This window comes from Lethenteron reissneri, unplaced genomic scaffold, assembly GCF_015708825.2.
Source record: "Lethenteron reissneri isolate LAM-NWPU_2019-01 unplaced genomic scaffold, ASM1570882v1 scaffold_1409, whole genome shotgun sequence".
NCBI lineage: Eukaryota > Metazoa > Chordata > Hyperoartia > Petromyzontiformes > Petromyzontidae > Lethenteron > Lethenteron reissneri.
The window spans coordinates 193581-208443 of record NW_026891123.1 but is presented as its reverse complement, the minus strand read 5'-3'; the positions used below and the strand labels follow the sequence as shown (position 1 = coordinate 208443).

Here is a 14863-nt window from a genome sequence, read left to right as displayed (position 1 = left end):
CGTAACCCCTGTGGAGGTTCTTCACCTGAACCTTCCCTTCTAGCCCCTCCCACATTCCCCTTCTAGCCCCGCCCACCTTCCCTTCTAGCCCCGCCACCTTCCCTTCTATCCCCGCCCACCTTCCCCTTCTAGCTCCGCCCACCTTCCCCTTCTAGCCCCTCCCACCTTCCCTTCTAGCCCCGCCCACCTTCCCTTCTAGCCCCACCCACCTTCCCTTCTAGCCCCGCCCACCTTCCCTTCTAGCCCGCCCACCTTCCCTTCTAGCCCCGCCCACCTTCCCTTCTAGCCCCGCCCACCTCCCTTCTAGCCCCGCCCACCTTCCCTTCTAGCCCCGCCCACCTTCCCCTTCTAGCCCCGCCCACCTCCCCCTCTAGCCCCGCCCACCTTCCCTTCTAGCCCCGCCCACCTTCACTTCTAGCCCCGCCCACCTTCCCCTTCTAGCCCCGCCCACCTTCGCCTTCTAGCCCCGCCCACCTTCCCTTCTAGCCCCGCCCACCTTCCCTTCTAGCCCCGCCCACCTTCCCCTTCTAGCCCCGCCCACCTTCCCTTCTAGCCCCGCCCACCTTCCCCTTCTAGCCCCGCCCACCTTCCCTTCTAGCCCCGCCCACCTTCCCTTCTAGCCCCGCCCACTTTCCCTTCTAGCCCCGCCCCCTCTCCCAGTCCCTGACTGCCACATTTAGATAAGCTCCTCCCCCCTCCCCTGAACCAGTATATAAGATCTTGTCTCTTGGATTTCTCTTCACTTGATACAGTAAATTTGGCTGTAACGGTCCCACCTGAAGACGGAGACTTGTGTTGCCTCCGAAACGTCGTCGTGATTTAATTTAGTTATTTTCATTTATTTTTATTTTATTATTATTTTTTACCTACGTGACTTTACCGAGAAAAAAACCCTAAGAGTATGACCACGCCCCCCTTCTAGATCCCTCGAGAAGGCTCCACTCCCTGACCACGTGACCCCCAGGGTCCCTCAGGGCCCCCGGCCCCCTCTTGGATCCGGTCACGTGTCCAGCCGGGGTCACTCGGAGTGTCATGGCCTGACACAACCCCCGTGGCACCCGCAAGCTTCCATAACGAACCAGCAGTGACGTCACGCATGCAGACCCAACATGGCAGTGACGTCATGTGTATACAGACCCGACATAGTAGTGACGTCATGTGTATACAGACCCGACATAGTAGTGACGTCACGTCACTACAGATTAATTGAGCACTTTTGGGTGGCTTATTCTCGGATAATAAGATGAATCTCCCTCCTCTCTCTGGTGACTGCTCCTATGTGCAAAAATATGTAGATAATAGGAAAATGTACGTGTGTGTGGTGTGTGTGTGCAAGCATATACGTTGTACATATAAACATATAACTCTGGCCGACACTCAGTGTTCCATCACGCTTGCTTAAACCCATGACGGTGAGCTGCCCAATGGTGAAAGACATGGGTTCATCAAGTCCGGTGACAAACTATATCACACGTAGCGCACTCCTTGTACACAACTAATACATCCAGTTAATAATAGCCACATACAGCCGCCTCCTTCCCATGCAGTATTTGCCTCTCCGCATAAACAAACGAAAACATTCTTCTGACATCCCATCAGCCGCGCAGCCTACTAGGGCACATCTTCTTGGTTCTTTCGGTAAAGTCACGTAGAAGGAAAATAATAAAATAATAAAAATAAAACATAAAATAATTCTCACGGCGTTTCGGCCACAACGCAAGCAGCCGTCCTCAGGTGAAGACCAGGTCTGTCGGGGAGACAGCGTCATTCGGACAGCGTCATTCAGACGCTGTCTCCCCGACAGACCTGGTCTTCACCTGACGACGACTTTACCGAAAGTACCAAGAAGATGAACCCCTGCAGTCACGAAAGCTTTAAATCGAAAATTATTTTATTGTTTTATTTTTATTATTTTATTACTTCCCTTCTACGTAACTTTACCGAAAGAACAAAGAAGATTAATCCCTACAGTCACGAAAGCTTTAAATCGATATTTACTCGGGCACTTGTTTACGTGAGCGCGGCCTCTGCTGATGAGACACCCGAGTGTCGAAACCGGTCCCGGGGCAGGTCAACCTGCCACCGCCACCGCTGCCGCTGGATCCACCAGCTTAGCACAAAGCCTCCCCGTTATCCATCTGGGCCCTCCATCCCTTACAGACCCTGGCCTCTTCACTCAGCCCAAGCCACGTGGAACAACGGAGACACCCATTGGCAGCGGCGGCACGCTGCACCCACTCGCGCACCGGGCGTGCGCGCAATTGAGCGAGCGTTGCACGCGAATAACTAGAGGATTTTTCAGTTTATTTTGTACTGGTAGAAACCTCCTGGTTCCACCAGCCCACAGGGGATTATTGTGTCCGTCCGTCCGTCCGTTGTGCATCCAACAATTGGAGGGGTGGAGCTGGGTGGAGAGGGGAGGGTGGGAGGGGCTGGGTGGGGAGGGGCTGAGTGGGGAGAGTGGGGCTGGGTGGGGGGTGGGAGGGGTGGGGCTGGGTGGAGAGGGGAGGGTGGGGAGGGGCTGGGTGGGGAGGGGCTGGGTGGGGAGGGGAGGGTGGGGAGGGGCAATGTGGGAAGGGGAGGGTGGGGAGGGGCTGGGTGGGGAGGGTGCGGATGGGCTGGGTGGGGAGGGTGCGGCTAGGTGGGAGAGGTGGGGCTGGGTGGGGAGGGGCTGGTCACCCCGTGGTGCCCTTATAAAACTCAACGTTTAACCTACTCACGCCGGCTTGTGCCCGCCCTCACAGTCGGCCATATTTGCGGAATACACCACGCCGCCATTGACCCTGGCCATTGACCGAGCAACCCAACGTTCCTACCAGCTCCCTCCGCAGGAATGTGTTTTAACCAGGTGACAACTGCAGAGACCGGCAGAATGGCATTGACAAGAGTGACCTGGGGCATTGGTCGGCCAGTAGTGGGCGATGATTGCTGCTGCATGTATGCCGAACTTCTTTCGCACCGTGCGTAGCCAACCGTGCTAATCGGAGTTGCGATGGAAGGACGACTAACTGCGGTGTAATTTTCAAAGTTTTTGTTGTCGTTGCAAAAAAATCGTACGCCAGATGCCGGCACACAATGGCCTCCTCTTGCGATTGACGTCAGGGCATCTTGAACATCCACTGTGAAGCAGACTGCGCGCGACTTCGTGATGGCTAATACATAGCCGCAGTATTAATCAGGGCGGCCACTGGATTTGAGCTGTGAATCTCTAACAACAAGCGGCGAACGCGTGACTGCGAGGTCATGATCACGGCACCAAAGTTTCGGAATTAAGCATTTTAGCTTTTTTTATATAAATTGTTGCGTCTCATTCAGATAATTGAAATTGTTTTCGTCATATTTATCTGCTGGCTAACAAAAGTGACGTCATCCGACGCAATGCGACACAACGAATGTTGGCAGGAAAGAAGTGGAGGTGACAATATTTTAGTGACATAATTTCCCTATTCGGAATAATCCGAAACAGGCGTGTAAGTATATTTACAATCGTCTCAAATTTCATATCTCGACCTAATTTGCGGATTATTCAGATCAATTCAAATGATCGAATGAGTGCCATTCCATACTCTTCAGATCATAAGACGCTCCTAAAATAACACACACCCAGAATCTTGCTTTCAAAATCAAGGGGGGGGGTGGGGAATGCAATATTATACTCCGAGAATGACATATAAACACACACACACATTAAATTCGTTCACAATTGAGGGGCGTTCTGGAATATTTAGATATTGTTGAATGTATCGGCAGTTTGACTGCATACATCTCTTAAGCAATGTGCCAAAATGTCCATGCTATGTCCTGGCAGTGAAACCAGGCTGTGCTATGCCCCTAAGCCACACGCCCACCGCTAAGACAAATGTTTTAATTGCACTGCATGCGGTGAAATATGGTCAACTAAGCCCCATTTCAGTGTGTGGAGACCTTAATCCAGCAGTGGATTGACAAATCGGCTGCAATTGTATTATACTAGAAATGCATATTGCACACTGATGTGGGGGAAGTGGTGCAGACGGAGGTTCTGCCGAGTTGAGGAGTGGGACGAGAGCTCAGGGTCGGTGAGGTCGTGACATGGCCGAGCGGCAAGATGTTTGCCGCCTACCGCAGAGGATTGTGGTTCACACCACCGGGAGCCCTGGTTAATACTGTGGATGGCAACAACACAATGGGCATTGTCTGCTTCAAGGTGGGCGTTAAAGAACCTGTAGCGTGATTCCAATGAGCAGGCCATGCGTGTCAGGTGCCATGGTCTAAATTTGCAATATCACCTCGTAAACTACTTAAATCGGTTCTAGATTGGAAGCTTTCGTGACTGCAAGGATTCATACTCTTAGTTCTTTCGGTAAAGTCACGTAGGTAGTATCGGTGGTACCGGCCCACAGCAGCCTGGCTGTGACGGTCTCACCTGATGACGGAGACTTGTGTTGCCTCCGAAACGTCGTGATTTTTATTTTATTAATTTAAATTTCATTTTTTTTACCTACGTGACTTTACCGAAAGAACTAAGAGTACTTAAATCGGAATAACCAATGGCACCATGGCAAGCTACGAGCCGAGCGAATGCCCCCACTTGCCACCCGGTGTTGCGCTCATCTTGCGCCACAGGGACAAGTTTCCGTTACGCTGTCGGCGCGATATTAACGCCAGTTCTTAGTATTGTCACGAGCGGAGAGCATGTCGCTCTGAAACCAGGAAGCGATAACTGCGATTTTCTTATTCTGACAATCTCGTAGCAGGAGAACTAATTCATCTTTTATTTACTCGCAAGGATTTAAAGAATATTTTGGGCGAAAGAATAACATCCTTCGTCGCGTCTCATGTTTAACCTGCACGGGTCTTTCCCCAATATTCTGCAAAGGCCACCGCCTCTGGTGTTGACATTGCCAAATCTTGAGGAGCGCATTGCGGTGCTGCAGGGCATCTCAGAATGACATTAAAAGGAGCAAACGTTGAAAAGTTCGAGCTACATTTTAAATGACGGCCACGGTGCGAAAGAATTTCTACATACGAACCGTCAGTCTTCTGTACTCGTTACACTCGCCACTCCGGTGTCGTTATTGTTTTACGCACTTCTTCCACCGAATAAAGTTAGTTCAATGTGTATTTTTTTTTATACACGGATAATCCCGCGTAGCCAGTTACCCAGGTAGTATCAGTGGTACTGGCTCACAGCAGCCATGAACAGTTATCGTTGGGGGTGGAGCAGAGGTCGCAAACGGGTTTTGATTCCTTACCCGTACCCGGCCGCACCAGGGTCGCAAATGGGTACCCGCACCCTACCCGATACCCGGCTACCCGTAACCGGCTGGGTATCGGGCAGGGTACAGGTACAAGTACCCGATTGCGACCTCTGGGATGAAGCCATGTTGCAGGCGCGGGTGGGTTGATTCTAGGAACTTGAATTGTGAGAAGAGACAAGACTTTGGGAAATGAGTGACAAATGGTAACTCACCAGTGACTCACGGCCTACCTGTACCCGTACCCGGCCGCACCAGGGTCGCAAACGGGTACCCGTAACCGGCTGGGTACGGGTAGCCGGGTATCGGGTACCCGATTGCGACCTCTGGGGTGGAGAGGTCAACCAGCAGCCAGCCAGGAAACTCGGGGGGAGGGGGGGGGCAGATTGTTTTGAATACTGTCGTAATAAATGACAGCCCCAAGCCACTGCACTATGCAGTGAAATCACAATTGAAGCTTTTCATTGCATTGCAGTGTATTGATATTTTATTTCAAAAAAAAGAGAGAGAGCAAGTTTTATGTACGTGGCTTAGAGAAGACGAGAGAGCCATCATAATGTTCCCATCTTCACCGAATATTTCATTTCCCCCTCTCCCCACCCGTGGTGTGCGTATGAGCGGGTTTCCCATATACACATGCCCATTCCGCAAAAAAAAGCACACTCGCCCTCTCATTGTAAAGACACAGACACAAAACTAGAACAATATAGAGAATCAATCAAAGAGTGTTACAGCAATCACATTATACAAGCTTACTAGTCAAGGGGGACTTTACACGGGGAAAACACGCGGGCGCGCACACACACACTCAAATTATAGAACAAAACCTCTGTAGATGACGTTCATACTTCTTAGGTTAAGTATAAAACTGCACGGAGTTTGTGAATTATATAAAAAATTCCGAGCCGTTATTGCAGGCTTAGATTTTGTTTTAACACCTTGTGTACAAGAAATACAATTAAACAAATGAGGTTAACCCATGGGTGCTATTTTGACATAAAAATTTGAATTCTCTACAAAATAGAACAATCCAAAACAAAAATAAACACACTTTAAAGTAAGAGAATGTTACAGGCTTTATAATATGAACAAGTTTATCCACCATACACATTAGGCAGGGCGTTGACATTTGGAGAATAAGGTACAGCTCATTATTAATAATCATCGTTATGATGATCACCATCCAAGCCGGGTGGCACAGTGGCTCGAGCAAAAACTTGTAACGGGAAGGTCATCACTTCAAAAACTGGGCAGTGGGCCTCCGTAACTCACCCCCATCGTCCCTACGGAGATCATCAGTGTCCACTTCATGGCAAGTTCAACAGTGTACATAATTTCGATGTGCCCTGCCAAGGTAACGTGGCGTTTGCCCACCAACCCCACTGGACCAGAATCACCAGCGAAGTTGAGAGCTGCCCTCCCCCACCCCCATTGCTTATCTTGAGTAGGCAGACACCGACTTTGAATATTTGTTTTTATCACTGTCATTACGATTATGATCTTCTCTTCGACGTTGTTGGCTCAACGTGTGGGGAGTGCATGTGGGGGGGGGGGGCTAAATGAGGCCCCTTCGTTTCTTGTAATCTTCCAGGTTGAGGGAACGGCGAGGGCCGCCGTCTTTCACGGGAGGTGGCTTGGAAACGCCGCTGTTTGACTTGGACTCTGCACAGTGAGGGGAAGAAGATGGGAGAGGCCGTCAGTGACTGCACGAGGGGAAAGGGAGACGGAGCTTCAAGAAAGGAGCATGCTGCAGGAAATAAAAACTTGTCATTTTTTATTTTACTTTTAGCAGGCTAAAGTACCCTCTTTCAAGACGTTTGTGCAGCGTGGAGGCGGCCAAATAACTTAGAGAGCAGGTCTCTGAAGCTCTCTCTGCTGCAGTATTTTTACATGCTAATTGTAATGTTTTTGCATCGCTCAGTCGCCCTGCCAGGTCTCCCGTGCGATAAATTTAAAACTACATCAGAGGTCTCGAAAGTTCTTTGTGTAAAGAACGATATGAATGAGTGGTCAATGATCGGTCGCACTCATTGCACACAGAGTGCTTGCCACAAATAAACCACGATACCTTGCTGATCTCGTTATGGAGCATAAAACATCACGCAAACTCCGGTCATCCTCGCAGTGACTTTTCTCTAGCCAGCCAACAAAGACGGTCCCCGCATCGCGCGCTTTCCAAAGTGCTTCTGCAGCCGTCTGGAACGCTCGTCCTTCCGATATGAGGAAGCCATTGGGGCCATGCACTTTTAAATCACCTGGGTTGAAAACCAATCTCTTTAGAACTGATTATTGTATTGAGTCGTCCTTCCTCCGCACCTCCGATTAGCACGGTTGGCTACGTATGGTGCGAAAGAAGTGCAACATACGTACAATAATAAAACAAGGCCCATCGAAAACGGAATTGTTCCGGTGTTATTTCGAGTGTTTGCACGATCAAGTATGGCTGTTGTCTGCATGGTGTTTTGAAGATGCAACCCGAAGGAAGACAACACCTGAAGCTTCATTCGTGAGGACCCTAAACTTAACCAATATAGTTCAGCACAATAGCAGCGGCAGCGCGAGGCACACAAGCAAATCAAGCAAAGGCTGTGGGCAGCTCAAGGGGCCCCTGATTCATGCATCAATAAATGAGCTCAAATTCAGGTCCTAATTAACATAACAAGCTAATTATCATAAACAAACCTATCAGTCTCTTTCATCTCTCATCTCTATTGTTCGTCTATATTTCCTTTACCTCACTCCATTTCCTATCTCTCTCTAGTCATCTCAATCGGATGTTGGAAAATGAACGGTGGGATTCATGGAACGCACCCAAAGATGGATGAAGCTTGCCAATTTCAGTGTTCTCCACTAATTTCAGAGGGGGGGGGGGGGGCACTTTCGCCGATGAGACATCACCAATGTGAGCGCCGCACGTCAGGGGGTGCACGAAAAGTCGTCAGGGGCTGCACGAAAAGCCACTAAGGGCCGTCAGTGGTTCACGGACCTTGCAATGAAGAACGCTGTGCTCAAGTGCATCAGGACACGGTGGGAGCGTGGTGGGAGCGTGGTGGTGGTGGGAGCATGGTGGGAGCGTGGTGGGAACATGGTGGGAACATGGTGGGAACATGGTGGGAGCGTGGTGGGAGCGTGGTGGTGGGAGCTTGGTGGGAGCGTGGTGGGAGCGCGGTGGTGGTGGTAGCGTGGTGGGAGCGTGATGGGAACGTGGTGGGAGCGTGGTGGTGGGAGCATGGTGGGAGCATGGTGGGAGCGTGGTGGGAGCATGGTGGGAGCGTGGTGGTGGTGGTAGCGTGGTGGGAGCGTGATGGGAGCGTGGTGGGAGCGTGGTAGGAGCATGGTGGGAGCATGGTGGGAGCGTGGTGGTGGGAGCAATGTGGGAGTAGGTGGCACCTCCCGTCAATTCAACGGAGCGCCTTCACTCCCGCTGGTGGCTGACCTGTCATTGGGACTTGGAGGTCAATCTTGATGTCAAAGTCATGGGCCCTGAAGAGGTCGTCAGATTCATCTCCATGAGCCCTGGCACCCGAGGAATCCTTGGCTCCGCCCCCCGACCCAGCCTCCCGTTGTAGGAGTAACTGAAAGAGAAACACGATTAACTTCACGTATCTTAGAGCGTAGTTTTTCCGCCGGGCGATCCACTCTTGATTTTTGGGTGAGGTTTAGTAAAGATCTAGCCACGCTTAATGCCGTAACATCCTCCACCACCCAACACAGCCAAACTAAATGAGAATGTGGATCCAATTGCTAAAGTTTGTTGTGAGAATCGTTCTTAAACTTCCCGGCGAGCTGAAACGATAATATTTAGCACCTTAAAACGCTTGTTTCAGGGACAAATTAATTTGATTGACTGTGTAGGATGAAGGAAGGTTTTGAAGGACATTAAATTAGGTCAGAACATTCCTTGGTGTAACAAAAAAAAATATTACGAACAATAAATATTTTACAAAACGAGCTCGACCATGAGTTTTTGGTTCGCTACCGGGTGTTGTTCGGCACGATGTCCGACGTTTTGCTCAACGTGCTGGAAGCTTCCTCAAGAATTATTGCTCCCAGCACGTGGAACGACATGTGCGACGAAACCGGAGTACCCGGAGAAAAGCCACGAGCGCGAGGGGGATAATACTCAATCACCGCACGGATGGAATGGTTGGAAATCGATCCACCTGCTCTCCTGTCATCATACCCTAGCAAGCCAGACTTGAACGCCCACGGCTAAGAGAGCTTCACCAATTTGTGTGAGCCATCGACCCCTGGCCTCCCCAGTGCTGTATCGCAGGCGAGCAGCACAGCCGCCAGGGACATAATATTTCGTTGCAAATGCCCGGCTGTTATATATATAGGGGAATGGAAGGGGCGTTGGAGAGCTAAGCAAGGGGAGAGGAGGAGGGTGCAGGAGGGTGGAGAAGCGTAGAGAAGGGCGACAGCAAGAGGGGAAAAATCTGAATGTTTATTTACGTCCAGTGGAGGAGGGTCATAAAGTTACGACAAGTTACGACAACCAACAAAACACAATCGAGTGCAAAGCATAGGAAAGGAAAGCAAAAAGACGAGAGGGAAGAGAAATGGGCATCTGGCAAAAACCGCAGAGTGCAGAAATGTAATCGGGTTACAAGCGATTTAATAAAAGGGGACCATATTTTAGTGTGCACTGCCACCGATCCCGGTGGCAAGAGGCCCCGCGCGCACGTCCTGCTTAAGGAGAGAGATCACGCATCGACTCACCGCTCGCCCAATCTCGATCGGATTGTCTGACTCCAGCTGTCCGTACTTGGCGTTGAGCTGAGCCCGGATCGCGGCCTGCACGGCTGGATCACGTGCCTGTGGGCAGAGCGTCGTGTCAACAGGGCAGCGCGGTGCACTGCGGTGAGCGTGGTATTATTGTTTACAATAATACCACGCTCACCGCAGCGCGGTGCACTGCGGTGAGCGTGGTATTATTGTTTACAATACCGTTCGACGCAACACGTGTTTATGTGATGAATGTCGCGGTATATCAGTTTTCTGTATTTTGTTTCACACATTTATCGTGTTATTTTTCTGCTTTGATGTACTTCAAGTAAAAATGTATTCTTTAAAAGTTAAGCAACTACACTTCACTCAATATAAGCCTACGAACTCCGGTCATCCTCGCAGTGGCTTTTGACTCGCCATCGAACAAAGATGGTCACTGCATCACGCGCTTTCAGATGCACTTCTGCGGCCGTCTGGAATGGCCTTCCTTCCGATATTATGAAGTCACTGGAGCTATGCAGTTTTAAATAATCTAGATTGAAAACGAATTTCTGTAGAACTGTTTTTGTGCATCTTCTTGGTTCTTTCAGTAAAGTCACGTAGAAGGGAAGTAATAAAATAATAAAAATAAAATATAATAAAATAATTCTCACGTTTCGGCCACAATAAAGACCAGGTCTTCACCTGAGGACGGCTGCTTGCGTTGTGGCCGAAACGTCGTGAGAATTATTTTATTATGTTTTATTTTTATTATTTTATTACTTCCCTTCTACATGACTTTACCGAAAGAACCAAGAAGATGAATCCCTGCAGTCACGAAAGCTTTAAATCGAAATTTGCTTTTGTGCGATTAGCACTGTTGGCTACGTACGGTCTGGCAAATTGTAATTCTGTCTTTGGCGCTTTAACTTCTGGTTTCCCACCAGGTTCCGTCCTGGGGGGCCCTACTAGTCTGCCTCTACATGGCTCCACTTGGTCCAATTTTTCTGCCGATTCGGTATCAACTACTGTGCCGATTAGCTTGGTGGTTTATGTACGGTGTGAAAGAAGTTCAACATACTACATACTGACACGTCCTCCATATATATGAAAGTGTTATTGGCCAATTAACGAATGCTTATATGCTGTCATAAAATGATTATGTTATATAATCACCCAGCCGTTAATTACTCTTGAATGTTTTACAAGCACTAATGGAATGGATAGTTTCTATGTTGTACACCATCCCACAGGTGTTTGGATCTTCTCGATTGGTTATTCACTAAAATATTTAAGATAACTGAATAAAAATCTGAAAAAATCTGGATACAAATGAGAGAATGGAAACAAAAATGGAGAGAAAAATCCGCTCACTTGACGTGGCCTCCCAGTGATTTAAACATTCCCACAGTGAATGAATAACGCGTGGAAAACACGTTTTGTTCGTGACAATGACACAAGAAGCAAGATCGTGTCTCTCAAGTGGGGATTAAAACTCCAGTGACCGATGGACCAAGAGTACTGCATTTAAAGGATGACCGACGGTGCATAACGATAACATAGATTAATTAATTTAATCGCTTTAGTCATTGCCTGTTCATACACCTTCAATCACCTCCTGGCTGTGTTTTCGGGGTTGCTCTGCACGGCTCTCCGATGTGTTCTCGCGTTGTGCCGTGCATCATTGGGCACGCCGTCTGACGTTCCGCTCCACATTCTGGGAGCTTCTCTTACGCCAAAGAAGCTCCCGGCGGTGTGGAACGAAACGTCGGGACATCGTGCCAAAAAACTCACGGCACATCGTCCAAAACGCATCCGGAGAGGGCCATCAATCGGCCTCTTCTGGTAAAATGAACGACGAAGCGGCGCCGAATGGAAAGCCAGGGAATAAAAAACTCACGGGGCCGAGTCAATGATGCATGAGCAGAGGGCTGCTACGCACCACCAAAGCCCTGGGTGTTTGTCCCAAGGTCATTGCTCACTGCCTGGCCCTCGCTGTGTGTTTTTCTCAGCTTGGTGCAGTGCTTACATTGGACACCATGGTGGGCTTGCACTGCCTCCGAGTGAACGGGTCCATTTTCTGGTTCTTCATGTTTACAACCTCTGCCTGTTGAATTCGACGCACGCCATCATTATTGCGGGGAAGGAAAAAAAAACACAGTTGCTATGTTGTTGTCTCGACGTGGGCTTCCAAAAGACCCCACAAAAGATTTAGTTGCCCGAGTTCATTGGCCCAGATTTTCTTTACGTGTCAAAGGTATCTGCGTACTCGTGCAAGCAATCGCTCTCTCAGAACGAATCTCTGTCAATGCCCACCGCCGAGATGAGACACTTTAATTGCATATTGTACGTTTTGAGACGTGTTTTCTTTATGACGTATTTATATTTTAACATTGCGAAGTATTTACACGTTACACAATACCATTCATATTTAATCACCGGTGGCTACCCAAATTGGAACCCACGACCTCAACAGCACCGGCTCAGTGCTCTGACCACTGCACCACCCAGCCACCTCTAAGGCACATTGCGGTAGATGTAGAAGCTCCAGTGGTTGCAGGTATCACGTGAACAAATTACACACAATGGCATAGCAAATTATATAAATGATATTCATTAACGCGTCATTACATGCCTATTCGCCATACCTGCATGGCTTTTTCCGACTCCACAATGTTCCACTCTCGATTCCTTTGGTTGATATAGCTGCAGACAATCATGCATTGGTTACAATATTTTGTTAAGACAAATTTCACGTGTGTACTGAAAGGTCTTAAAATGTGGTATGTGTGTAATATGGTGGATAGCCGAGTGAGTGAATGAGTGAGCAAGTGAATGAGAATGAGCGACTGACTGAGCAAGTGAGCGAGAAAGAGAGTGAGCGGGTGAGTGAGTGGGTGAGTGAGACAAATTAAGAGAGTGAGCGAGTAAACTGAGTGAGCAAGCGAGTGAGCTAGAGAGCGAGCGAGCGACTAAATGAGTGAGTGACTGAGCAAGTGAGTGAGCAATTGACTGAGCAAGCGAGTGACTGAGCAGGTGAGTGAGCGGGTGAGTGGCAGGTGAGTCAGCGAGTGAGTAAGCAGGTAAGTAAGCGGGTGAGTGAGACAGTGAGAGAATGAGCGAGGGAATGAATATGAATGAGTGAGCGAGAAAGAAAGTGAGTGAGCGGGTGAGTGAGAGAGTGAGTGAGCGGGTGAGTGAGCGAGTGAGTGAGCGGGTGAGTGAGCAGGTAAGTGAGACAGTGAGAGAGTGAGCGAGTAGACCGAGTGAGCAAGCGAGTGAGCTAGAGCGAGCAAGTGGCTGAATGAGTGAGTGACTGAGCAAGTGAGTGAGTGACTGAGCAAGCGAGTGAGTGAGCGAGTGACTGAGCAGGTGAGTGAGCGGATGAGTGAGTGGGTGAGTAAGCAGGTGAGTGAGCGGGTGAGTAAGCAGGTGAGTGAGCGGGTGAGTGAGACAGTGAGAGAATGAGCGAGTGAATGAATGAGTAAGCGAGAAAGAGAGTGAGTGAGCGGGTGAGTGAGCGGGTGAGTGAGAGAGTGAGTGAGCGGGTGAGTGAGCGGTTGAGTAAGCAGGTGAGTGAGCGGGTGAGTGAGCGGGTGAGTGAGACAGTGAGAGAGTGAGCGAGTGACTGAATGAGTGAGTGACTGAGCAAGTGAGTGAGTGACTGAGCAAGCGAGTGAGTGAGCGAGTGACTGAGCAGGTGAGTGAGCGGGTGAGTGAGTGAAAGTGCGAGCGAATGACCGAGTGAGTGGGTGCTCGAGCGAGCAGCAGTGAGCGAGCGAGTGACTGAGCGAGCGAGCGGACCTGATGGCGGAGATGTTCTTTGTGCGAATGCGATCGAGGGCCTCCGCTCGCTCCTCCAGTTCGTTCATCTTGTCCTGGATCTCGCGAGCGCGGTCCTCGTTTCCACCCTCCTCCGCCATCGCCTAAACCGTCAAAGCGCACCGCACGCCAGTCACCAAATCAAGGACCGCCGGCCACTTTACCAAACCATTTACAGACACAACAGTCCCCCAAGATCGTCACACGCCATTTCACCAGATCAGTAACGGTCACAACAAATTATTTCCCCCTTGCAACATCGACGGTCACCCCATTCAGAAAATGTGAACCGCCGCAACAATCAAAAAAGTGTCAGGCTGTCACACAATTTTACAAAGTTCTCTGGGCCCCATTCACGAAAACCGTTTAAACTGTAACAACGTTACCAAACTGATTACCAAACCGTTAATTGCTGCAACCTTAACAGCTCTCTGTTGCACGCTGCAATGCATTGTGGAGGAGGTTAATGTGCATCGTGCATAAATCATCGCGCGCAACTTTCCAGGCTACGAAACATCAAATAGCAGGCAGCGAGCAAGTAGGTGAGATTACTGGCTGATGACTCCCCCCCCCCTGAAGTAAAGTATTGACACTCGAGGAAGTGTCATTTGGTAAACAATATATATTGTAGACTATATATATTAAATTCAAGAAAAGTATGAAGCCTTATCCATTTTACTTTCAGTAATGCTGTTTGCTTTTGGCAACTTGGTAATTTGGGCCTTAAGTCCTGCACTCAACAACTTATGATGATGATGATGAAAAACTTAAATATATAGTGTGCCAGCACCATGGACAACATTTTCCAAATTTGAAAAAAATTACTCGGCAATGACTTAATTTGTAGACACGAAGCAATCGTCACCCCCCTGATGCGAAAACTTGGCAGGACTCTTCATAAAAACGAGACTTGCCGAGTCTTTCCCGGGTAACCGGCCGTGATGACAACAATAACAAATGACGTAAATACCTTATCCTTCATCAGCTCAGTTTTCTTCATGGCGTAGTTGGCAGGGTTTTTCCTGAACTTATCCTTTTCTTGGACGATCTGCGATGCGTCAAACACGTGGGAAAACACAACACAACTGGCAAAT

General features: G+C 49.2%; 1 protein-coding gene across 1 annotated transcript in view; it reads right to left on the bottom strand.

Annotated features, from left to right (window-relative positions):
• Nucleotides 1-5728: 5728 nt before the first annotated feature.
• LOC133362241 (RNA polymerase-associated protein RTF1 homolog) overlaps nt 5729-14863 on the bottom strand; it is a 30491-nt gene continuing 21356 nt past the window's right edge. Inside the window, exons 12-18 of the mRNA XM_061581172.1 lie at nt 14740-14817; nt 13752-13873; nt 12596-12653; nt 11977-12054; nt 9960-10055; nt 8674-8812; nt 5729-6899 (exon numbers count right to left, since the gene is read on the bottom strand). Coding sequence (XP_061437156.1) covers nt 6793-6899; nt 8674-8812; nt 9960-10055; nt 11977-12054; nt 12596-12653; nt 13752-13873; nt 14740-14817 — 678 coding nt within the window. The 3' untranslated portion in view covers nt 5729-6792. The remainder of the gene's footprint in view (nt 6900-8673; nt 8813-9959; nt 10056-11976; nt 12055-12595; nt 12654-13751; nt 13874-14739; nt 14818-14863) is intronic.